The 25,958-nt window shown below is 31.3% G+C and overlaps 2 protein-coding genes across 2 annotated transcripts in view; one reads left to right on the forward strand and one right to left on the reverse strand.

Annotated features, from left to right (window-relative positions):
• The window catches only part of LOC129216537 (uncharacterized), a 91,842-nt gene extending 75,614 nt beyond the window's left edge, over positions 1-16,228 (reverse strand). Inside the window, exons 1-2 of the mRNA XM_054850752.1 lie at positions 15,947-16,228; positions 6,760-6,885 (exon numbers count right to left, since the gene is read on the reverse strand). Of these exons, the coding sequence (XP_054706727.1) occupies positions 6,760-6,885; positions 15,947-16,099 (279 nt within the window). The 5' untranslated portion in view covers positions 16,100-16,228. The remainder of the gene's footprint in view (positions 1-6,759; positions 6,886-15,946) is intronic.
• Positions 16,229-16,803: 575 nt separating this feature from the next.
• Positions 16,804-25,958, forward strand: part of LOC129217332 (dnaJ homolog subfamily A member 1-like) — a 47,445-nt gene continuing 38,290 nt past the window's right edge. The window contains exon 1 of the mRNA XM_054851614.1: positions 16,804-16,958. The gene's annotated coding sequence lies outside the window, so the exon portion shown is untranslated. The remainder of the gene's footprint in view (positions 16,959-25,958) is intronic.

Below are 25,958 nucleotides of genomic sequence, written 5' to 3' on the forward strand. Positions count from 1 at the left end.
GGAAAAGAAATCACTTTTAGTAAATGTAATGAAAAATGCAGTTTGGTTTAAAATATTTCAAGGTAGTTAATCAACAAAAACGTGTTGAAAAAATTCTAAAACATTCAAAAAAAAAAAAAAAAGTTATATAAGTAAATAAATAAATAAAATATTAATAAAAAAATCCCAATTAGTGGTGTGTAGGAGACTTCACACAAGATTCAAACAAAAGATAAACAAGACCTTTCAATACTATTTATTTCTGGCTTGTATAGCATGTGTATACATTTTTCTCTCTCATTTCATTACATTACTTCCAATACAAAAACTATATATTGTCGCACATTTAAATCTTGTCATTAAAATAAGTTGACTTATCACAAATACTACAAATAATTATGTGCATAGCTATATTGGAAATAAGACAATTTCAGTGTTTGGTACAACATGATAAAATTATGAGTGGTACACTTTTATCCAATCTCAAAAGTATAAACTACTCGGTTATTCCAGAAAATATTGAAAAATATATGGTAAAAAAAGCAATGCCATACCAATTTAAAACCTTTTACTTTACTACTATAATTGGACAGAAGACAGGAAGTAAGCAGGGTCTTAAAATAATGAAAACGATGTTTTTAAAAATAAAATTTAAAGAAGTTCTTTTTTAATTTCCAGGACTGTACAAATAAAGAAATTTTTTCATTAGGACAAAAATAACAGAAAAAGAAAATGAAAAAAAGTGTGGGGGAGGGGGTGCAGAGAGAAAGAAAGAAAACAATGAAAGGAAGATAGAAAAACAACAATAAAAAAAAAAGTTTAATATCGGTTAACTTATTTACAAGACATAAAATGTTTTCACCAAATTAATTTTTAATTCAAATTTAATTATCTGAACAGTTTAAGTAATTAATAATCAATAATTATTATTACTTTGTCATGACATTAAAAAAAAGTTGGGGGGGGGGGGAGGGGTGCTAAGGACTGCAGTGAAACAAATAAATAAATATTTTCTACTTTAAAATCTGTTAAATATTTTGTTATAATATTTTACAACCATATTTTTTTAAAAACATTCCTATGATAAAAAATAATTTGGGCAATTAACTGGAATTTTTGAAAAAGTGCACATTTTATTGGAGCAACAGAACATGCGTGATGCATGTGTACAATATTTTTATTCTACCTCTTATAGCTCTTTATAACTTTTTCTGTCGGATGGAGATGGTTGTTATATCGAGAGTCGACTGTACTTCCAAATAGTGCTGCTATCTAACCTGACACTCTAAGTTTTTCAAGTTTAGGTATGAAGACATTATATGTTTACTTTAATTTGGCACTGAATTGAAACATGTAACATAATTAGTCTTCATGTAATTAACAATTTAAAAACATCGGGTAACTTGAGTATATATCACATTTTACCTATCAGAAAGACAAATAATAATTTTATTGGACTACTAACATGGGCATGTATGTGCATCTTCACTACCCAAGGTAATATATGCTAAAAATGAATTGGAAGGTTAATTGAATTTGCTTAAATGTTCTGTAACAAAAAACTACTTTCTGTCTATTAACAGCTTGTCATATTTCAGTCCGAAATCCATCTTAATACTTAACAAAATTAGTATTCACATTATCCCATTATTTCTATAGTACCTACATTCAAACTAAATTTTCAAACTTTGAGTAAGATTGCTATTAAAACCACGCTTTTTTCTTTAACCATTACTATACCCATCCTCCAACAAACCCTATCTTTTTTTACTCCATCGCCACATGAGAGCGTCATTTTTATAGGTCTATTTCAATCTGTTATTTAAGTAGTTTTTTAAGATTTTTAATAACTACATTTTTACAAAAACCATTTACTCTATTGACCAAAAAATATTATACTCATCAATTAAAATTCTCCTGACTTACATCATCATATGGTGAAAAAACTCAAAGATAACTTTATGCTTTAACAGCGATGAACATTATTTCATAATATTGATGATTTTCGTAATTCTCCAAATAAATTTCCAATTTAGGAAAAAAAAATTAACTGACAAAATTCTTGACTCATATCTCAAAGTAAGTTAAGAATTTTCCTTCCTTTTCTGACTTTTACAACAAATTCCTTGGGGGGGGGGGGAACCTAAAATCATAATATTATTACGATTATCTTTAACATATCCAGTGGCGTCACCACAGGGAGGGCACTCCGCCCCAGGTGTCACTCGCCTGGGGAGGGTAACACCCGAAATTGAGTTTCAAAAAAATAAATAAATAAATAAATAAATAAATAAAATAAAGCTAAAATGCATTTTTAAGACCACAAACTTGAAAATTTACCGGGGGAGGGGCGGGGTGACACCACAAAGTACCGCCCCGGGTCTCACCCATGCTAGGTACGCCACTGTCATATCAATAATCATTGGTTTTTCACATGGTGAGATTGGCTTGGGTTTATTTATGAACATAACATGCATTTTTACAAAATGTCAAACCATTATTACAATACAAATGAGTAAAACATACCTGCCAACTTCTTTAAAAAAAATTTTTTTTCATTAAAAAAAAAAGAAAGAAAAAGAAGAAAATTTAATTTGAATTTTGACATCTTGAATTCAAATTATGTTTTCCGCAATCACGAGTGTGTGTGTGTGTAGACGTGTGTGTTTGTGTGTGTGGGGGTATGTGTGTTTGTGTGTAGGGGGTATGTGTGTCTAGGCATGTGTATTTGTGTCTGTGTGCTGGCATAAGTGTGTGGGTAGTTGTGTGTATGAATGTGTGTGGGGTGGGGGGGTTATGTGTATGTGTGTAGGCTTTTGTGATTGTGCCTGTGTGCAGGCATAAATGTGTGGGTAGTTGTGTGTATGTTTTTGTGTGTGTATGTGTAGTTGTCTGTATGTATGCGTGTGTGTATGTGTGTGTAGGTGTATGTGTTTGTGTGTGTGTAGTTGTGTATGCATGAGCGTGTGAGTAGGACATGGATGCAACCTGGAGACGGTTTTCGCTAGAGGTGCAGCATCGCATCGTGAGGAGCCGGCCGACGGTGATGGTGCGGAGGGTGGCGGTGGGAAAATAAAATGATAGGACGCCAAAAACAGTCAAATGAAAGCAATAAGCAATCGTGATTGCTCAAAAAAATTCTTAAAAATCAAAAGAACTTGAAATAATTTTTAAAATAACCAGAAGAGTTTTTTATGCAGTTACACATTATAAAACTTAAAATTGATTTATTGCAAAGCTCATAAAGCAATACGTTCAAAGCTTAGAAAAACTAAGCAGGGGAAAGATTTGTGCACTAGATGTGCAATTAAAGATAGAAACAGAGCTCGTTGTATTTTGAACAGGTCTCAAAAAGAAAAGTTTTTATTAGTTAGGGAGCAATAACATGCTTAGAAAAAGGAATTAATTTTTAGAGAATTACATACCATAATGTCAAAAACAAAAACGAAAAAAAAAATGTTAATCTGTAAGTTAAAAATATTATTAAAGCTTAACTTTTTCTTAGGCATCAAAAAAAGAAAAGATATATGTGTTTCAGAAGTTTTAACTATAAAAAGAACATTATAACTGATAGCATTTCTTTAGAGATCAAGTACACAGTTAATAGTACAGTGAAACCTCCCTTAACGGACACTCCTGAATAATGGACATTTTTGCAAGTCCCAGTCCCTCAATATAGGCCATTCCATGTAATTCACCCTGAATAACGGACAGTTATTACACAAAAAATTTTCCTTGCGATCGTAGCGCTTCCGTTTTTTTTCTTTTCACAGAATATCTTAGTAACTGCTTGCCTTACAAAGCTTTTCATCCTCCACAACTGATATTCCACCCCCACCTCCGTCATTTCCTTATCACTGTTTCTTGGAATTAAAAGGGTGGTAAGGGGCAGAGGCAACGATTGGGGCTTAAGAGTTGGGGGTAGAAAAAAAAAGAACTAAAAGGCATGGTACTTTTTGCGAAGTAATCAAAAAGAAAAAAAAAGTCATAATTTTGTAACGGCTAGTTTTGAGAGTATTGAAGCAGATAAGTGAAAACCGATGTCATCCTAACAATTAACGTACGTTTTTCTTAAGATTTTCCCATATTCAAGGTCATATTGCCAACTGTCAATCATGCAATAGTGATACTCGAGATAAAATAAATAAATTAACTATAAAAAGTGTGTGGGGGGAAGGGGGTTGCTCCGCTGAATAGCCGCCGTTGGTAATGCAAAAAAGAGATGTCAAACTGTTTTAACTGATTACTTTAATTGATTAAATGCTTTTTAAGACAAGTGTGTGCTGTCAGTATACCTTTATTAAGAAAAAACAGATTAATTACACTGGACATAAAATGTAGTAAACCTTTCGCAATTGCTTCGATTGTGTTCCACAAAGGGAACAACAGCCCATTTTGAAAAAGGTAAATTAAGTAGTTCCTCCTAATAGCGGACACCTCCCAATAACGGACAAAACTTCTAGTCCCTTGACTGTCCGCTATTCAGAGGTTTCACTGTAAAAAGACAAAAAACACTTTTTTATTCTGTGTTTCTAATTTTATTAATACTTATAACTAACTAGTGCAATTTTTGAATCAACTAAACTATAGATATTCTGAAAGTAATTTTCTTCTATCACTTATATCTAAACATACTTTTCATATAAAAAGTTATCTACTTTAAATGGTATTTTTACATGAATGACATCCTACAATCATTTGCGCAATGTGATAATTTAATGTTTTAAAAATAAAACATAATGTAACTAATATTGACATAGGCTATTATACTGGTTATTGACTATTATACAATGCTCTGTAAAACTGATTACATATATCAGGGCTCAAAATTAAAAGTCACTCCTGATGTGGGATCACTAACACATTAATCAGACCTGAAAAATATAATTTTTACAGGTCGATAGGGCCAGTAATGTTTTATTAGTCGCTCAATTTCCAAATATTTTAAGCATTATGCTTTCTTTTATTACTGACAAGAGAAACTTAGTTCCATTGTTAAGAGTATCTTCTTCGAAAGAAAATAAGAACTTTCTACAGTGTTACATTAGAGGCAAGAATGATTAATGGAAATAAAAAAAACTTATGACATCAATTTATAAAAAGTTTTGGGCACTTTTTATGAAGGCCTAATAAAGCTTTATGAACCTAGGTCAGTCAGAAAGTTAGTTGCACTACTCGGTAAATAGGTTCCGTCTAGACTATTTTGATGACACTGTGTGGCAATGCTTCAGGCATGTACCTTTATCGTGTGGCATAGCGGCTTCCTTGAGGCAAGTTAAGTTTTTCTGATAATTCAGTGATGAGAGTGGGCAGAGAGCAAAAAGGAGGAAATCAAAAAAAATTTCGTAAAAGGGATGATATCCGAAAAAAAATTAATGAAAGGGATGTTATGAAAAACTGCATCAAAATAGAATAATAAGCAGATGTAAGGTAGCAAATAGTAAAAAACCTTACCATTAAAAATAATTGAAATACTTGCAGGATGCAAAAAGATTGAAATCTCAAACGAGGCATGCAACTTTTGGCGCAGCACGTGTTTGATGTAGTTGGCATGATTCCAAAAATATGTTCTTGGCAGATATCACGGAGGATGAAGATTCGAGGGGAAAAAATAGAAAGAATAAGAAATCGGGGACCAAACATTTTAAAAACTTGTATTCTTTTCTGATTTTAAAGAAAAATAAGGCCTGAAAATGACAAAAAAAAAAAGGAGGAAAGGTTTTAAAAGGGAAGAGAAAAAGCCGGAATTCCAGCAAAAGCTGGAAAAATCCTATCTCTGGATAATTAGTCACAAACATGTCTCGGTAGCTGCAAGTAGCGTTCAAATTGGAAATGCGTGCAGTGATTCATTCAATAAGAGAAAAGTTCAAATAAGAGAAATATTCCTCAATCCCATTGTTAAAACAAACACATCATCAGTAAATAAAAATAATGTTAACAAACGCAGAAAGAGTCCAACATTTTTAAAGAATACACATCCGTTAAATTTGTAAATGAAAAAAAAAATCGCTTGTCGGCTTGCAAAAATGTAATTAAAAGGGAAATATATTTTAAATCACAAGCCCTACTACAGACGAAGTCCTAATGCATTAAAAACTGATTGCAGGAAACTTTATTTCTAGATTCTCAAGCAAGAAATGGTAAAAAAAATACTTAAGATTACGCAAAATATTTAAGATAAATGGTTCCAATCCTTGCCCCAAAGTAGAGGAAAGTTTCCTATATTATCTAAAATATTTTAATTTTGTCACTTACACCCCTTTGCTTCGCTGTGTTATACATAAAAATGTATATAAATATTTTTTTTTCATGCTAGTATACCTATTTTATTGATTCTAAAGATACATTCTATCACTACAATAGAAAGCAGCAATACCCTTAAATCTAATAATTAGCTATTTTAAAAATTGCCAAGTTTGAGTGCTGGCCAAATAAACAGGGACATTGGCAATTCTGTAGAAATGATTCATGCTTATTAGCATAGTTAGCAGTACTGATTTTTTTTTTGTCTCTGTTATTATTTAATAAAAAAAATAAACGTTTTGCAGAATGAAAGAAAAATCATAGAACAAACTCTCTAGGAAATAAGAACATCGGGGGACCTCTCTTTCTGTGTAGAAGATTAGTAGATAAAAAAAAAAATCCATCAAAAACAAAGAGTTGGCATGTATGTTAAAACATAAGAGTTGAAATCAAATTTTCATTACAGATTAATTTTAAAGAATACTAAAAAGCCTATATAAATGAACGACAAAATTGTATAAAAGCTTTGGAGCAAACCTTTTCAAATACAGATGTAAACAATGTAGTCATATGACTACCGAATAGAGGAATATAATGTCCACCGATATTTTTTATAACTGAATCTACGAGATACATGCCAGGGAGTTTCATTTGTGGTGGTACCTAAAAAAAGAAAAAAAAAACAATCTATCATCAAAAAGTTGAAACAAAACACATTTTGTGAACAAGTATAAAAAAAACAAGAAAGAAAATTTTAATGAACAATAAACAAAATGAAGAGAATAACAGAGTGAGATTTAATCACCAACAAAATGTAATTGTCGAATTTTGAAAAGCAGTATATATAAAGTTTCCTAACTGGTTAATCGTCAGCTGGAAGATCTAAATCTTGAGTAGCACTGATGTTCCCATCAGTTTTTCTGAAGGTATATTCCCAGAACTGTATATACTTGAGTATAAATTGAGAAATTTGGTACACAAAATCAGGTTTGGGGAGTTAGGGGATTCACTTATATTTGCAGAACAGAATTTCTGAAAATTTTCCCCAAACAATTCTTAGAAAATACTCGAAAACCTGAACATTTTCTGGATTTTAGTCCATCTCTTTTTAAGCAGATGCCAAAGAAGTAAACACTAAGCATTCTGCTATAACTTCACACGGTCACTGTGAAATTAAAACTTAAAAAATTACAGTAAACAGCCGACTGCGCGAAAATTTCGTGGATAGTGTATGCGAATTTTCCCGATAGTCGCTAATTGATGCTCATTTTTTAAAGATAATGAAAAAAAAAGCACAGTGTAAAGTTTTATTGAAATTAAACTGAAATAAATGCAACAAGCAAAAAAAAAAAATCGTAACAGCAAAATTGAACCTTTTACGAAAATCACGATCGCGAAAACAAACCCTCTTTGTGCAAAAGAATAAAAAATGGGATGTTTTTTTAACATAAAAAGGTTCATTACATTTCATTTTACTTTTTTTTATAACATTTAAATTCAAAATTAGCAGCAAATTGCTGTTGACTTTTTCAAATCTTATATGCGGGTTTTAGTTTTTTTCCCAAAATTTTCCCCTAAAGGCAGGGGGGCTGGGGGAGCAGCGACTTATATGCCAAATCAACTTATACACGAGTATATAGGGCAACTATATACGCTTAGGGGGAGGTGGGGTACGTTGAACCGTGGAGCATGTTGGACCGGTCTCAATTATTTTAATGCCTTTTTTTTTAAATTTTATGACCAACAAATTTCCCCTAGGTCCTACAAATCCTATAATGAAATCACATGGTACAGTTATATTGAACAAATTTTATTCCAGAAAGTGTTACTTCAGTAGTCCTGAGTTATTCCAGAAAACTAACTTTATTTTTTAAATAATTGTTATCAAGATTGCGGGGAAAAAAATCAAACTCCTTTCTTAAAGTTATTTTTTTTTTTGTTCACAATAATAGGCATTTTTTTCATTTTTTATGAAAAAGAAAAAAAAATGACATCACTTCTTCAGACCAAGAAAGTCCGGTCCAACGTGCCCCACAAATTGTGGACCAACCTACCCAACATAATTTAAAAACTTTATAGTTATAACAATATTCTAAGTGTTTGTATATTATCAGGGGTCTGTCCAGGATTTTTCACAGGGTCCGTTTTTTGTGAAAAATCAAATAATTTTGTGAAAAATGAATTAATTTTGTGAAAAATCAAAAAATTTCATAAAAAAAAAAAAAAAAAAAAAATTGTTATAAAACGAAATTTTAGAATTTAGAGATGGCACAAACTGCATCAATTAAACTTAAAGTTGAGTGTTTTCCTCTTCTACGTCGAGAAAATCATTCCGGATTTTTTTCCTGATATTTGGCAGGGGGGGGGGCATCGCTCTTTCAAGTATCAATATTTATCTACCATTCTACATTATGTTAAATTATACTAGATATATTTCTGTACAGTACTTAAAATAATTGTAACAAAACTATAAATAAATAAAATAAAATTCAGAATAGGGTTCAGCATTCAACTTTTTAACCCAAGACTCTTAAAAAGCACAGAATTTCATTCAAAACTTATAAATTCCGTGATTTTAACAAAAATAAAAAGATATTTCAATTGTTTACCTCTTAACAAAGCGTAATAATCATTAAAAATTCGAAAAATCGGATTCCCATAGCGGATGCAAAGAGATCGCAATTCTCAAAGTGAAGGCATCAGAAGTATAAAAACGGCTTGTAAAAGAAATATTTTTGATAAAATTATTTTAAAATTGCATTTTAGAGTCCTATGACAAACATATCATTAATATCTGTGGACACAGTTGACCCAAAAAATAAAATAAAATAAACCATCTATTTAGCATTTTAATTTTTGACTCATAACAGAAAATGGAATTTTGCTTTAAAAACTTGAAATGAGAGTTCTAACAGAAATAAAGAGACTTTTCATTTATTTGAATCCTAATTAAGCGAAGTTAGCTTGAAAAAAAACAAAATATGATTCTCATATCGGATGTTAAAAGATTGCATTTTTCAAAATGTAGACATCTAAAGAAAAAAAAAAACGGTAATTAAAAGAGTTTATTTAAAGTTAATCATCCTTGTTAGCATCGAAAAATCAAAACCCATATAATTTTCTCCCAAAATAACAATTAAACATCGCACCCCACCGTAAAAACGCAAATATTGACAAGCTGGCAAAATGATGAGAATATTTTCTAATCAAGTCATTATAAAGGTTCAACGCCAGACGCTAAGTGGTGATAATTTTGAAGTTGGTAACACTATCTGAAGCGATCATATTTTTTCCTCCCCTTACTATCCCTTTGCAGTTCTAAGTTCATTTCGCAGATATGTATTATTATTGTTTATTAAATCATGAGCGGAGAAAAGTGCTAACCAATGCCTTTTCAGAAAAGTTTACAAAAACACAGCTGCTAATTAGCTGTGATAAAACAAACAACCATTATATTTATTTGGCAGTAGCAATTATTTATCGCTTGCAGGAGCATCCAAAGAGTGCCGATTTTTTTTTTTTCAAAATTAGCCGATTTTGTATAAGCTGATCCCTCTAATTTGACTTTAAAAAAGGTTCCAAAAATTATCGGTTTATACACAGAAATATGCGTTATTTTGCTTTCAGATTTGCTCTTTCAATAAACAATTTGACAGATCCAATCTTGTTTATCAGAATTTTGTGAAGGGTCCGTTTTGCTTGATCGGGATTTTGTGAAAGGTCCGTTTTGTTTGATCGGGATTTTGTGAAAGGTCCGTTTTGGTTGATCGGATTTTTGTGAAGGGTCCGTTAACGGACCCAAATATCCTCTGGCCAGACCCCTGATTATACATTCATTTCATTTCATATAATACATATCATGTTTCAAAATAATAATAATAAAGACTTGGCAAAAAAAGCAAAGATAATTATTTAACAAAAATTATACTAAATTAAATTTACCAAAAGATTCATTTTATAATTGCACTTTTTTACAATTTATATTTTCAAATATACTTCTAATTTTTTCAGACAATTCTTTTCTTAGAGGAAAGTTTGCAATACATGCTATAATGAAGTTAATGTATTAAACAAAATATTTTTGCTGAACAAGCGCATTCTACATATAGATACGAAATATAACAAATAATTGATTAAACGAATAAAAGAGTATACTTTTAAGATTATCAAATTTCATTTTTATATTTGATTTTATAAGACAAAGATATGCTAACTTAAAGCTGTCAATATTATAATAACTTTTCTTTCAAATATATGGTGTTAAAACAACAGGATTCTTTTCTTTTTGGAGTTGTTTCATGCATTGCAATGAAGAAAAAAAAGACCTTTTTTTTCATTTAGCAAATATTGATATAACTTTGCATAAAAGTAACATATGACTTGTCCTTTGGCAACCCAGTCCAATAAAAGTGCTACTTCCAAAGCTTAAAAAGTAGCACTTTTATATTCCCAGTCCACTTTCAGGGGTCTGGCCAGAGCAAATTTGGGTCCGTTAACGGACCCTTCACAAAAATCCGATCAACCAAAACGGACCTTTCACAAAAATCCAATCAACCAAAACGGACCTTTCACAAAATCCCGATCAACCAAAACGGACCCTTCACAAAATTCTGATAAACAAAAACGGATCTTTAACGAATTGTTTATTGAAAGAGGAAATCTCAGATTAAAATAATACAGCATATTTCATGTATAAAAACGATAATGGTTGGAACCTTTTTTAAAGTTAAATTAGAGGAATCAACTTATACAAAATCAGCTAATTTCGCAAAAGAAAAAAAAATCGGCACTCTTGTGATGCTAATGCAAGCGAAGCCATAAATAATTACTACGGCCAAATAAATATAATGCCTGTTGTTGGTTTCTTTGAAAGAAATTAACAGCTGAAAGTCAGTTTGGTTTATAATTTGCTTGTTTGTTTTATGTAGCGGTGTTGTTGTAAACTTCTTTGAAAAAGCGTCAACATTCTCTGAATAGGCGTAGTAAGCATTTTCCTCTCCACTCATGATTTAATAATCTTTATTACTAATAATAAAGCTCAAAGTCTCTCTCTCTGGATGTCTAGATGTCTGGATGTCTGTGACGCGCATAGCGCCTATACCGTTCGGCCGATTTTCATGAAATTTGGCACAAAGTTAGTTTATAGCATGGGGGTGTGTACCTCGAAGCGATTTTTCAAAAATTCGATTTTTTTCTTTTTCTATTTCAATTTTAAGAACATTTCCCGGAACAAAATTATCATGAGATGGGCGAGTAAATTACGAAATTATCATGACGTGGAATGGGAGAGAGAATGAACATAGCCAATTGGCGATAAATTCATCATCTATTATTTGTAAATATACATGTTAACCAAATGACCTTTTAATTTTCTACTACGGACAAAGCCGTGCGGGTACCACTAGTCAATAATTTACAGCGAAATGAACTTAGAACTGCAAAGGGTAGTAGGGGGGGGGGATGTGTTCGCTTCAGATAGGGTTACCAAATTCAAACTAATCATCACTTAGCGTCAGCGTCTAGCGGTGCGATGTTTAACTGTTTATCGTCACTTACCGTTTTTTTTCTATAGATGCCTACATTTTAAAAAACGAAATCTTTTTGCATCCGATATGAGAATCATATTTCATTCTTTTTTGAAGCTAACTTTGCTTTATTAGGATGCAAATAAATGAAAAGGGTTATTTATTTTTGTAACAAAGCTTATTTTAGGTTTTTAAAGCGGAATTCCATTTTTTCCATGAGTCAATAATTAAAATGCTGAATCGATCGTTTATTTTTTATTTTATTTATTTATTATTATTATTATTTTTGCTTCAGCTGTGTCCAGATATTAATGATATGTTTATCATAGGGCTCTAAAATGCAATTCTAAAATAATTTTATCCAAAATATTTATTTTACAAGCCGTTTTTTATACTTTTGATGCCTTCACTTTGAGGATTGCAATCTCTTTGCATCCGCTATGGGAATCTGATTTTTCGCATTTTCAATGTTTAGTACGCTTAGTTAAGAAGTAAACAAATAAAATATTTTTTTTATTTTGTAAAAATCACGGAATTTATGAGTTTTAAACGAAACTCTGTGCTCTTAAACAGTGTCTTGGGTTAAAAATTTAAATGCTGAACCCCTGACTGATTTTTTTTCTTACAGTTGTTTTAAATACTATACAAATAACATTTCTAGTATAATTTAGCATGATGTAGAATGGTAGATAAATATTGATACTTGAGGGGTGCCCATCTCCCAGTGAGCGATGCCTCCCCCCCCCCCCCCAATACTAGAAAAGCACTAAAGAATGATATTCTCAACGGAAAAGAAGGAAATCACTCAACAGTTTCCGCCATTTCAAGAGTCTAAACTTTTGTTTTTGCAAGTAAAAAAGAAAAAAATTTTTTTTGTTTTGCAAAATTATTTGATTTTTCACAAAAGTATTTTATTTTTCACAAAATTATTTGATTTTTCACAAAAAACGGACCCTGTGAAAAATCCTGGACAGACCCCTGACCTTACAAGATTTCGTTAAAAATTTAATGTAAAAAAAGTTTATCAATTCAACATTTCCAAAAAAATCTGTTCTGTTGACAAGTGTCAACTTATCATAGAAAATCAAACAGCTCATTAAATTTTTTAAGAGATAAAAAATGATAAGTAAAAAAGGCGACCAACGTGCCTCACCTCCCCTTACATACAGCGAGTATATATTCATTTTGCACAATATGTGTATGTGATCATATACATAATATGGGCAGTTCTCAAAAGGTGGGAACAAAAAAGTTAATTCTGAGCAATTTTTAAAATTTTGAAATTTGACATCAGTTTTGTTTTTATTGCATAGCATGTACACCTAGAACATCATATACAAACATAAAAAGACAGCAGGTATTTATAAAAATTAATAAATAGCTAATTTAGTGATTGGACTGTAGGTAACAGATTTTGGACATCATCATAATGTAAGTTTCAGTTTTTGAACTTCTCCAATGAAAATTTTATCTATTTTTACATTCTGCAATGAAAAATGAAGGATTTAAAGTACTTGAATGACTGTAAATACTGGCCTTTAAATAATAAATTTTGTTATGGTTATGTAGAATCCCGAAAAAAAAAATGAGTTGTCGCCAATCAGAATTTGCTTGGCGATTTTTGTGCTCTTTTGTTTACATAAATGTGTTCCGTTACGATCATAACCTGTGTTTCTACTGTTATTAATGTAATGTTCAATGCATAACGTATTAATTGTGCAACATGTCAATGGATTGAAGGAATTAACATTAAGCCTTTTTTATTGAGGTTAGAAGACAGAAGATCATTTATAATCTTATAAGGCTGAAAGTCTCTCTGTCCGGAGGATGTCGGGATGTCTGTAGGATGTCTCTGATGCACATAGCGCCTAAACCGTTTGGCCGATTTTCATAAAATTTGGCACAAAGTTAGTATGTAGCATGGGGGTGTGCACCTCGAAGCGATTTTTCGAAAATTCAATGTGGTTCTTTTTCTATTCCAATTTTAAGAAAAAAAAATATAAGATGGACGAGTAAATTACGAAATTATCATAACGTGGAACCGTAAGATCGGCACAAGCCAATTGGCGAGATACCAAATTATCATAACGTGGAACCGTAAGATGGGTACAAGCTAACTGGCGAGAAAATTCACCACATTATTAGTAAAAATAAAGGCGAACCAAAAGACCTTTTGATTTTTCTATTACGGGCAAAGCCGTGCGGGTATCACTAGTAATAAATAAATGGACAGAATTATCGGCATCTAGATGTTAACGCAATTTGGACATCTTACATGTATGTTTAATAGAAATGATTTTGCTTCAATGATACTGCATAACAACATATGAAAACACTTTAAAATAATTAACAATTGATTTTGAGGATCAAAAAATACCTTTAAAACATATAAATATTATATTTAGTTCTCAAATAATAGCATTGTCAAGATCGTAACTTTTGGACACACATCAATCCTCCAACTTCCATTTTTTCTAAAATTGTTTACAAAATAAATAATCTGTCTTTAATTTTTTAATTTGTGGAAAATATTATCAAAAAATTATTCAGTTTGAGATTTATACCTTTAATTTTTTATTTTTTTTTTGAAACGTATGGAAATAATAAAAAAAAAAATTTTTTTTAATGGTACATTTGCTCAGTTAATGTTTCGGTATGTCCAAAATTGTGCCTTTTAGCAAAGAAAATATTTTTTAAAGGTAGTTTTAGAGCATTATTTCCATAATTTATGTCAATTCCTGTCTGTATACAGTATTGTAATTTAACTCCAAAAATTTTGAGTTAATTAAAATGAAAGTTATTCGGTGTTGAAGCTTCAATGTTTAGGTCTGTGTTTGCTCCCCACCTTTTGAGAACTGCCCATATGTCTATGAACATATTTAAGAGTATTACAGCGTCGTACATGGAGTGCCCTATGGGAACACTCCAGACTCCAGTTGAGTAGTAACACATGCACACCTATTCTTGGCAGAGTAAAAATAAATAAATCTTTTTTTTTTTGACTGAAATCAGAGTTTTTTAAAATTTATTTAATATAAACTCAAAATGATATCTTGAATGGGATGTTTCTGACATGTTGAATGGGACATCTGAATCGGGAGTCTCCATGATCTGCATGAATCAAGAGTGTTTTCAGCTATGCATGCACTGAAGCAAACATTCATATAGACTAAAATATTAATCCACTCATTTTAATTTTACCAAATTTAAATAAATCGGCATTGAACACTAAGAAGTTTGATTTAGGGAAAGGATAATATATACTACAAATCAATAGCTATTAACTTTTTTATTTAATACTGTCCCTTAGGGTGACTGATTGCTTACTTCGTTATTCTTGGAGTGTTCAACCATTCGTAAGTTTTTTAAAAATTTACTTTCAGAGAGTTATCAACAGTTATCAACATTACAAAATTCTGTCATCTTAGTAATGTTCTGCTATATATATATATGGATAAACATTTAACAAATCTTTTATTCCATGTACAAAATTAAAGTCTATAACCATTTTTTGAAAATGTTATTTTTGGGAAAATCTTTTATTACATAACAGGGGTTGATTCCTGACACAAACTCTGGGTTCATTTTGCGGCATCTTCACAAAATGTTCTATCGTAAAAGCGGCCAATTCGCAAAATTCCATCAGTTAGAGAAACAAATATCCGAGATGTTCGCTTTCCCGGACCTCTGCATTTCCCGGTTTTCTAGCAGAAGCAGTTAATGCTAAGTAGTTATGAATCGATTATATTTATTATACTAGTGAGTTTTTTCTTCTAGTAACTGTGTCTTATTTAAATCAGTTTGTAAGTGTACTGCAAATATTATGTGTCATAACATTCAACAAAAATTGAAAATCGAAAAAATATCAATTTAACATCTGAGCATTTTCTCTTACATCAAAATTACATTGAATCTCAGAAAATTAATTAGCAACAACGTCTGTGTGTGTGTGGGGGGGGGGGGGATATTTACCAATTATAGAACATTTCAATTTGTTTACTATTCGGTTGAAGAATACTGAATTTAAAAAACAGTCCAAACTGATTTTTCTAAAATTTCAAAAAGGAAGGACTACTACGTAAAAAAACAATGCTGTCAGCTTTACGTAAGAATGGATGTGAGAAAACGATTACAGTTTATAGCAGGAATTTAAAAAAAAAAGGTTGAAGATGTAGAATTTACAAATAATTATGACTTACGGCATTAATATGAGCGACTATCGTTTCAACAATTTGATCCGCATGTTGTACATTATCTTCTGCCAGCATTGTCAACATGTTTATATGAGGCTTGCTATTAAAACTGAGTTCAGACAACGATGATCGATACTCTTCTACAACAGCTTCAGCCATTTTAGTTTTGAATGGAAGAGACCACAATTCAAACTGATGACTTCTGATCAAAAGTAATGAATGAAAAAATCACAAATTATAAGTAAATAAAACGCTTATTCCGTATATATTTAAGAATTCATGATCACATCAACACAGATCATTACAAAATTTTTGTTACGATTATGCCCTTAACATGTGTTGCCATTGAATGAGAAAAATGCAGTATTAAATTGCAAAGGTTGCGTTCGATGAGCTTAACCGGTATACCGGTGACCAACCGAATACTAACCGAAGCGTTACGTACCACGTGACATTTTTGACCAATTACAATTTTCAAAAATAATATAATTCAATATTTTTCACCTGCGTGTTATTCCTCTGCGCGACGTCTGTGAAAGTAACCGGTGATCAACTGAAATTCTTTGATGAAATATTGGTTCGTCAACAATCGGTTAGTAACCACTGACCTCATTGTTGTCACATGATCAACCAACCGGTCGCTACCGGTCGTGCTCGTCGAACATAAGCTTTATGATTAAATCATGTTGAATCGTTTTCGTACTGCAAAACACATTTCAAAATTGAAATATTAAAATATCTTCACACAATAAAGTTAAAAATTATCTTTTCTTTTGACTATTATCTAGCAAAGTGAAAAACTGTCAAATTTTCAAGGAACATTCGGCAACAAGTTAAACGGATGTGTGCGTATTCTTGCTCCTCCAGTGAGAAGTGAGAAGTAGGGCCTTGTGATATTAATCCAGAAACTTCCACTCGTTTCTCATCATTCATTGCTGTTGCTGTATCAAATCTTTTGTTTCAGATACTTGCATTTGAACTGTTATCAAATTCTTCGTTGAAAACGGAGAAAAGAAACGTAAGTTTTACCACAGTATTTTTGCTGTTTCTCAATTTGTTTTTCCTTTTAAATAGTTATTTCAGCGTTGAAGTATTAATCGATAACAATTTTTCTGAAATTAATGGACGACGGTGGTAGCTCTACTAAGTTCGCAAAAAAGAGAATTTTGTTAATGGCCATTTGAAAAAATCTAGATGAATTTCTTCACAAAGATCAACTTGGTTTTGGCGATTGATTTCTAAAGGCATTCACTGATGCCCACTTAAGTAAATTATCACCATCGATTTTTTTTCTTAGATCGTGAAGTTTATTATTTCTATATTGTTTTTTAAATTATGTTTTAGTTATTTTTCTTTCTTTAATTTTGCAGTGATTTATATTGATCTGCACGTATAATGGTTTGAAAAAGTCGCGTCAAAATACATTAGTTTCAGAAAATCTTAGATTCTCAAACAACTTGGCTGCTACAAACGAACCGTTAATTCAATTCTAAAGCATTTGCATGATCCGTCACCGTAATTCCTTAACAAATAAATAATGCATTATATCAGAGCAGTACCTTTACGTATCAGCTGTAAGGAAAAAAAAAAAAAAATCAGTGAATGAAAACTCATGTTTTCCTGTAAGGTGTCTGTCTTGACTAGCATTTTTTTTTGTTTTTTGGTTTGAAATCAGCTTTCTGTTTGATCAGCTGAAAGAACATCTAACTTTTTCTGAAACTATCATTATTCAGTATTATACTTTAAATTTCTAAAACTTACATATGATAATAATTATTGGGGTGACATTGAAAATAATGTCAGTTAAATGGCTGTTAATATACTTTATTTTTTTAGTTGTCTGAATTATAAAACTAATGTCTGAAAATTTGTTTAGAACTTGTGTAAGCCCTGCTTTATTTATTAAAGGAATAAAAATGAAAAGTTGTGATTTATGTCTAAAATTAACTGCTCATTTATTACTTGTTGGCTGCAAACCCAGAGATATCCGCAAGCAGTGTAAATGTTGCCCAATTGGCTCATCCTGTGATTTCTATGCATATTACCCAATGATACATTCAATTGATATAAGAGTTCAAATCAAGGCATTGTGATGGTGCCTATTATAATTTTACAGGCATCAAGCAACAAAACAAACAACCACAGATCAAAATTTTTAGGGCGTCTCGTTTTAAACGTTGAGGAAGTTCTAAGAGGGGTACGGTGCATCCTAACTGCTCGAAATTATATCGCAATTTGGGGTTGGAAATGCTTTTCTGAAGCAGTGATCTACTCTGAAGCACAATAAAGAAAAGCGACTGAAAGTGAAAAATCGAGATCCAGATCTGCCCATCTTCAGACCCTACAGTGCAGAGGGGCCCCACGTCTTTAAAGGGCCTAACGGACCAAGAAAGTGAAAAAAAAAACTAACACTAAGTCTTATTAATGTTGCAAATATTCACTGTTGCCCTCTGGGGAGGGACCCTACATATTTTGCTGCAGGAGGGGGGGGGGGGGCAAAGTTTATAGATGGGCCTGGAAAAATCTTTTAAATAACAGGTCATTCCGTGTCAGACCAACGCACTGATTTACCTCACTTTCTCAGATTTTGATGAAATTTAGTATAGAGGTTGTATTTCATATAGACATAGAAAAATGTAATTTTTTTTTTTTTTTTTTTTTGAAAAATACGAAACAGTTTTGAAGATGCAGCGCTGTGAAAGTACCAAAAATAGATCGACATGTAAATGGACTAAATTTTCAAAATGACCAAGAATTTTTGCTAATTAAGATAAAGAGCTCAAAGAAGTGTCATTTGAAAGCCTTTGTAATGACCTTTCCAATGATATGCAACATGATTAGGTCTAAAAAAAAATTATTTTACTTAAATTTAAATTAAATTTTAAATTTCTCAAAATGAGCCACCTTAATTATCTTCAAAATGTTTTTGAAAAATGTTTATATATTACTGAAATGACTGTAGAAGTTTCAAAATAGGATCACAATGGGTTCATGCTGAAATATTTCATTCAATATAGCATTGTTGGATCTAAAACACTATCATCACATTATACAGCATGTTTGAAGTAGAGGAAGACATTTATCCAAGACATGCTTCATTTTATTTTAGTTGGATAATGTCTAGGCTTGCCAGATTTCTGAAATGTTCAACCGGGACACCAGAACCCCAGTGTCGCTGGTATTCAAAACGGTATACACCCTTGGCTAGTTTTTAGTGTTTTTTAGAGCATATTTCATTCTCAATGATGTGAATTATTATAAACCAAAACCAAGCATATAATTTCCAAAATTTTATTTCTTACACGTTATTATTTATAAGTTACTTTAGTTAGAAAAAACACTGAATGAGGTGTAAAAGTTTGAACAATTTTTACATTAGCTAGAACTTTTTTCGGTTTTGATTTTGTTGTTAAGATCTCAACAAACGCTAATCCAGTACTAGTTTTATTTGTTAAAGAGACAAAGGATCAAAAAATTACCTTAAATAATCCTTCACCGTTAATCATTTTAAATCTTTTTTGTCACCTGTTCTCAGATTTATCTTTTTCCGGAACGCAAAGTAAACCGGCTGGGACATCGGTATTTTGTCTGAAAACTGGGACCGTCCTGGTCAATATGTGTTAGTGAAATGGAGGGGGGGGGGGGATACTTTTATTTTCCTGAAATTTAGTGTTTTTTAATTTGTCGTATCTTTATGCTAAATTTGGGTATAAGTTTGAAAGTGGAATTACTCTTATGTTTTTAAGCTACTGGTATTAGATAATCACATTCTCGATGACTATCTTCATGAAATACACCGCCAGACATCGACTATCTTCATGTTTTCACAGGGTCCGTTTTTTGTGAAAAATCAAATAATTTTGTGAAAAATCAAAAAATTTCGCAAAAAAAAAAAAAAAAAAAAATTTTTGTTAAAACGAAATTTTAGAATTTAGAGATGGCACAAACTGCATCAATTAAACTTAAAGTTGAGTGTTTTCCTCTTCTACGTCAAGAAAATCATTCTGGATTTTTTTCTGATATTTGGCGGGGGGGGGGGGGGGCATCGCTCTTTCAAGTATCAATATTTATCTACCATTCTACATTATGTTAAATTATACTAGATATATTTCTGTACAGTACTTAAAATAATTGTAACAAAAATATAAATAAATAAAATAAAATTCAGAATGGGGTTCAGCATTCAACTTTTTGACCCAAGACGCTCTTAAAAAGCACAGAATTTCGTTTAAAACTTATAAATTCCGTTATTTTAACAAAAATAAAAAGATATTTCAATTGTTTACCTCTTATCAAAGCGTAATAATCATTAAAAATTCGAAAAATCGGATTCCCATAGCGGATGCAAAGAGATCGCAATTCTCAAAGTGAAGGCATCAAAAGTATAAAAACGGCTTGTAAAAGACATATTTTTGATAAAATTATTTTAAAATTGCATTTTAGAGTCCTATGATAAACATATCATTAATATCTGTGGACACAGTTGACCCAAAAAATAAAATAAAATAAACCATCTATTTAGCATTTTAATTTTTGACTCATAACAGAAAATAGAATTTTGCTTTAAAAACTTGAAATGAGAGTTCTGACAGAAATAAAGAGACTTTTCATTTATTTGAATCCTAATAAAGCGAAGTTAGCTTGAAAAAAGAACAAAATATGATTCTCATATCGGATGTTAAAAGATTGCATTTTTCAAAATGTAGACATCCAAAGAAAAAAGCAACGGTAATTAAAAGAGTTTATTTAAAGTTAATCATCCTTGTTAGCATCGAAAAATAAAAACCCATATAATTTTCTCCCAAAATAACAATTAAACATCGCACCGCACCTTAAAAAGGCAAATATTGACAAGCTGGCAAAATGATGAGAATATTTTCTAATCAAGTCATTATAAAGGTTCAACGCCAGACGCTAAGTCGTGATAATTTTAAAGTTGGTAACACTATCTGAAGCGATCATATTTTTTCCTCACCCTTACTATCCCTTTGCAGTTCTAAGTTCATTTCGCTGATATATATTATTATTGTTTATTAAATCATGAGCGGGGGGGGGGGGGGGAGTGCTTACCAATAGCCTTTTCAGAAAAGTTTACAAAAACACCGCTGCTAATTAGCTGTGATTAAAACAAACAACCATTATATTTATTTGGAAGTAGCAATTATTTATCGCTTGCAGGAGCATCCCAAGAGTGCCGTTTTTTTTTTGTTTTTTTTTTTCAAAATTAGCCGATTTTGTATAAGCTGATCCTTCTAATTTGACTTTAAAAAAGGTTCCAAAAATTATCGGTTTATACACAGAAATATGCGTTATTTTGCTTTCAGATTTGCTCTTTCAATAAACAATTTTACAGATCCGATCTTGTTTATCAGCATTTTGTGAAGGGTCCGTTTTGTTTGATTGGGATTTTGTGAAAGGTCCGTTTTGTTTGATCGGGATTTTGTGAAAGGTCCGTTTTGGTTGATCGGATTTTTGTGAAGGGTCTGTTAACGGACCCAAATATCCTCTGACCAGACCCCTGGAGTTCTACTCTGACCTGCTAGTATGCAAGGTTTAGTCTTAATATTCCCTAATGTTTGTATGCACATACAACCTTTTACTCCTGGTAGTATTCAGCTTATTTCATCTCATTCATAGAAGATCTGTAAGTTTCCTGCAATTGTAATTGGAAGATTTTCCCCAAGTTTTAAGGATAGGGTACCTTTATCTTGTAGGAGTGTGTCCCCCCCCCCCCCCCCTCAATTTCCTAACCATGTAAATAGGAGTTTTGAAAGGTCATATTTTGCATACTCTGTGACTCAGGCCTCATTATTTTTTTTTAACACCAGGAGTAAAATCAGAAAATTAAATTTTTAGAATCTTAAAGTGTTTCCCCATTTGTTTCATTCTCGCTCTCTGAATGTATTTTATGCTTGTAAAAGGTTTACATTTCAATGCAAAACTAATCTTTTTTGATATTATTTGATCTTAATTTTTTGATTTGCTTTTAGCAATTGGGGATTCTCCCAAATTTTTGTTTTGAAGCACTTAATATTTCAACGGCTTCAGAGTTCTTGGGAGTAAAATTTTGATCCAAATATTTGGAGCCTGTAATACTTTCAGCTTGCTGGCTTATCTTTTTTTGAAAAGAGACTTGTATTTTGAAAAAATACAAATTTTGGCATTTTATTGAACTGTACAGTAGGGTTGAGTGAAAAAAAACGAAATTGAGAAATATGTTTAGCCTGTATGTGGAAAAGTTGTTTCTTTCCAAGCCTATTTATCATACAAAATTTCAGCTAAATCAAACATTATCTGTAGCTGCCCATTTGTGGTTCAATTTTAAGTATTTAGCCTCATTTTTCGCTAAACTCACAAAAATGAGCTGATAAAATATAATTATTTACCATTTAAATCTATGAATGGTTGAACTCTTGAGAACTAAAAACTTAATGTATAGTTAGTTGAATGACCTAGGTAATTACAAAATGGCGTTCAAATGTGCATCAAGAGCACGCATCGCATATGCTGTCTCGGCTCTGGTTTGTCCTTTCATTGCGTTTACCGCTATCAACTAGGTTCTTTGTTCTAATTTGTTGTCTTTTTTTATTTAAAATGTTCTATTTAGCTTGATTTATTTCAAACTATTATGTTAGATCTTCAAATGTAAATGAAAGGACTGTTTTTACATATAAACAGTTCGAAAAGAAAAAAACACACACAATTAGAAGTCAAGATTTTTCTTTACCAAAGTAAATGAGACAAGCGTCAAGCAGCTGAATTCCATTGAAATATAATAATCTTGAATTCTTAAACATAGTTACCGAGTTCAGCCCTTCATCCCCTTTAAGGCTCTTGAGGGCTCAGTCAGCTCTCTCACGCGTTTTGTATTGTTGGCCAGAATTGACCAATACAATGTTTTCTTGACGTTACTCTATTCCGTTCTATAAGTTATTCTATTATACTGTAAAAGTATTCACTTCCAATAATACACGATGAATTAGGTTTTATTTTATAGCGTATGTATAATATAATAACATATTCTGTTGAAACTTTCAAGTTCTCTGATGAGCATTTTCTTGAAATATATAACTAAAAAGATCTATTAGCGGTCATTAGCTTTCTGCAATGACTGTATTCTTTCTTAACTCTGAATTATTACTTCAAATGTAAATGAAGACATTGTTTTTACGTGTAAACAATACTTGAAAGGAAAAAAAAAAGATTTCAGTAATTCTTTCCATTTATTATTTTTTAAATTAAATATCTGAAATATTTCTTCTTTTTTTTGCTTATGAGATTAATTACTAACGTTTGTGCCCTACTAAGTGCTTTATTCCTGGCCAATTTGATGCTTTCCATTGACACCCAAGCAGTTTCAAAAATTGTTTGTATCCCAGACCGTAGGATTGTTCATGTGTGTGTGCGGGGGAATGGGGGGGGGTCAATTTTCAGCATGATTCTCTTCTTAATGTGGTAGTCTGGAAGTCTGTATCTGGTCCCGGTCTGATATATCATCCTCAATTATTATAAATGCTGCTTTAAAAGATATGGGAATAACTAACCAAGAAGATTAAGTCAAGGTAGTCGATCGTAGCAAAATCATAAGGTAAATAAGAAAAAAGAAACATTGACTTGAAAAGAAAAATGAAGAATAACTCTTCAGCAGAATATGATATACTTTGACGGTCGAATAGGCAATACTTTGATTCAAATTGAGGACTGAAAAAATAAAGCTTAAAAAACAATATAAGATCAAATTTTTTTACAGCATCATGCTTTGATACTAGTTACTATTGTAACCTGTATCAAAGTATGATGTACCGTACCCTCCTGTGTCTGGTAGCTCTCATAAGATTAAGATAGGCATAACAGCATTTTGAAAGAAAACTATTGATGATTCTAAGTTACAAGCTATGGGTTAAGTGCAAACAGTGATTAATACATATTTTTTGAAAAGGGAAGTAATAAGGAAAATTGAGATTTATATTGGTCGTTCATTGCAATGGTTTATTTGTTAGTTACATACAAATGAATTACCATTACGCCAAATACTATAACATAAGGGTGGAAAAACAGCTGGGATAAAGGATACTGATTAGAAATTTGGGACAAACTAGAATAATGTGGAAAGCTGACTGTGGTAAACCTTGTACAGATCAATGGTATGTCTACAAAATATGGAATATAATTTCGAATGGAAATATTTCAATCAGTTTGTTAAAAAAGAATACAGTCATTGCAGAAGGCTAACGAAAGCTATTAGATCTTTTCGGTTACATATTTCAAGAAAATGCCCATCTGAAAATGTGAAAGTTTCAATAGATTATGTTATTAGAGTATACTCAATTATATTAAACCTAACTCATCACGTACTATCGGAAGTGAATACTTTTACAGTTTAATAGATAACGTATCTATCTCATTTACTTTGGTGAAGAAAAATCTTGACTTGTAATTGTATTTTTTTTTTTTTCAAACTGTTCATGTGTAAAATCAGCCTTTTCATTTACATTTGAAGTGATAACATATAAGGGCAATTCCACCGTTACGGACGTAACAATCACAGACTTAAAACACTCATAATTTCAATTTGGTTTCTTAAAAAGCTACAATTTTTTTTCCTGTTGTATAGTTGGATGTTATTAATGCTATCAAAAATTTGGGTGCAGATTGCTTTATTAGAAAAAGTAACAAAAATTAAAAACTGCCTGTTACGGACGTAACTCAGAAAACAGCAAAATGTATACATTGTCATACAATTGCCAATATTCCTGTGAATTATTCATAGATTTCTAAAATTTTCTTTGAAATACTTGTTCTAGAGATGTTAAGCTTTCTAAAACCATAAAGTTTTCATGGATACTGTTTGTAAAATTTATGATAGAAATTTATATATTTGTTACGGACGTAACAAAAAAGTGTTACGGACGTAACATGTCTGATATACTAATTGCACAAAGCAAATAAAAGCTTATGTATACTAATAATTTTTGTTAAGAGAGTGCATTGGTCTAGATTAACACATTACTTTGACCATTTAAGTTACACTTTAATAGTTTTTAAAGATTTGGGGAGGTAGGGAGCAGCCCCCGTCCATATACCACCATGTAAATAAATATAAAATATAAATTGGTGCGTCATAAAAAGTGAAATTATCCAAGGGGAAATTAAGCAAAACAAAAGTGGAATTATTCAGTTACAAATAAATTTTTCAAATTTTTAACATGAACATGGAGGGAGAGCGGGGGAGGGGGGTCTTCTACAAGGAAGAACTTTTACAGTTTAAGAATTTTCGATGATTTTCTCTATCTCTCAACAAATATATTAACTGCCAAATTTCTTTTAAAGTTTAACGGTTGCCTTTGATTGCGATCGCTTTTTAATAGAATTGGCACGTTTTTGCCAAAGGTGGAAAAAAAAACTGTCGAAACTGACATCGGAAAAATGCATTTTGGCCAACATTTGCCTAAGTAATCTAAATCTTGCTTCAAAACTAAATTTGCCTTCTTATCTGAGGATCAGATGTAGCTAGTTTAATATTTAGTATTTTTAACTCTAATCTTATTATGCTTTTTAATTTAAGTTTTAAAACTATAAAATATTCAACACATCAATGAAACAGTAATCTAAATATTATTTTTTTTTTTTTGGAGAGTAAATAACAATAAAAAGTAACTCAGTAACTTTGGTTTAAACTATTAAACAGGACAAATTCTTATCTCTAAGTTAGTTTTTAAATAAGAAGTAATATCAGTTTGGCTATGCTTTCAGAATGATAGAAGTTTGAAGAGAAAAACTATAATATCTGTAATATAAATTTAAAAAAAAAAAACTTTATTGATAAAAATTACGCACAAAATGCTTTGGATTTCATCGTGTTAAATGATCAAGGAATGTTCACAAAAATCTACTGGGAGAACACCATTTTTTTTGTGTCATAGTGCATTGATGAAGCAAAGTTTAAGAAATTAAGGAACCCTCTAGAATATTTTAATGCATGTTATTAAGCATTAATTGCTAATCTAGGATTATTAAC

This window comes from Uloborus diversus, chromosome 2, assembly GCF_026930045.1.
Source record: "Uloborus diversus isolate 005 chromosome 2, Udiv.v.3.1, whole genome shotgun sequence".
In the NCBI taxonomy this organism is placed as follows: domain Eukaryota; kingdom Metazoa; phylum Arthropoda; class Arachnida; order Araneae; family Uloboridae; genus Uloborus; species Uloborus diversus.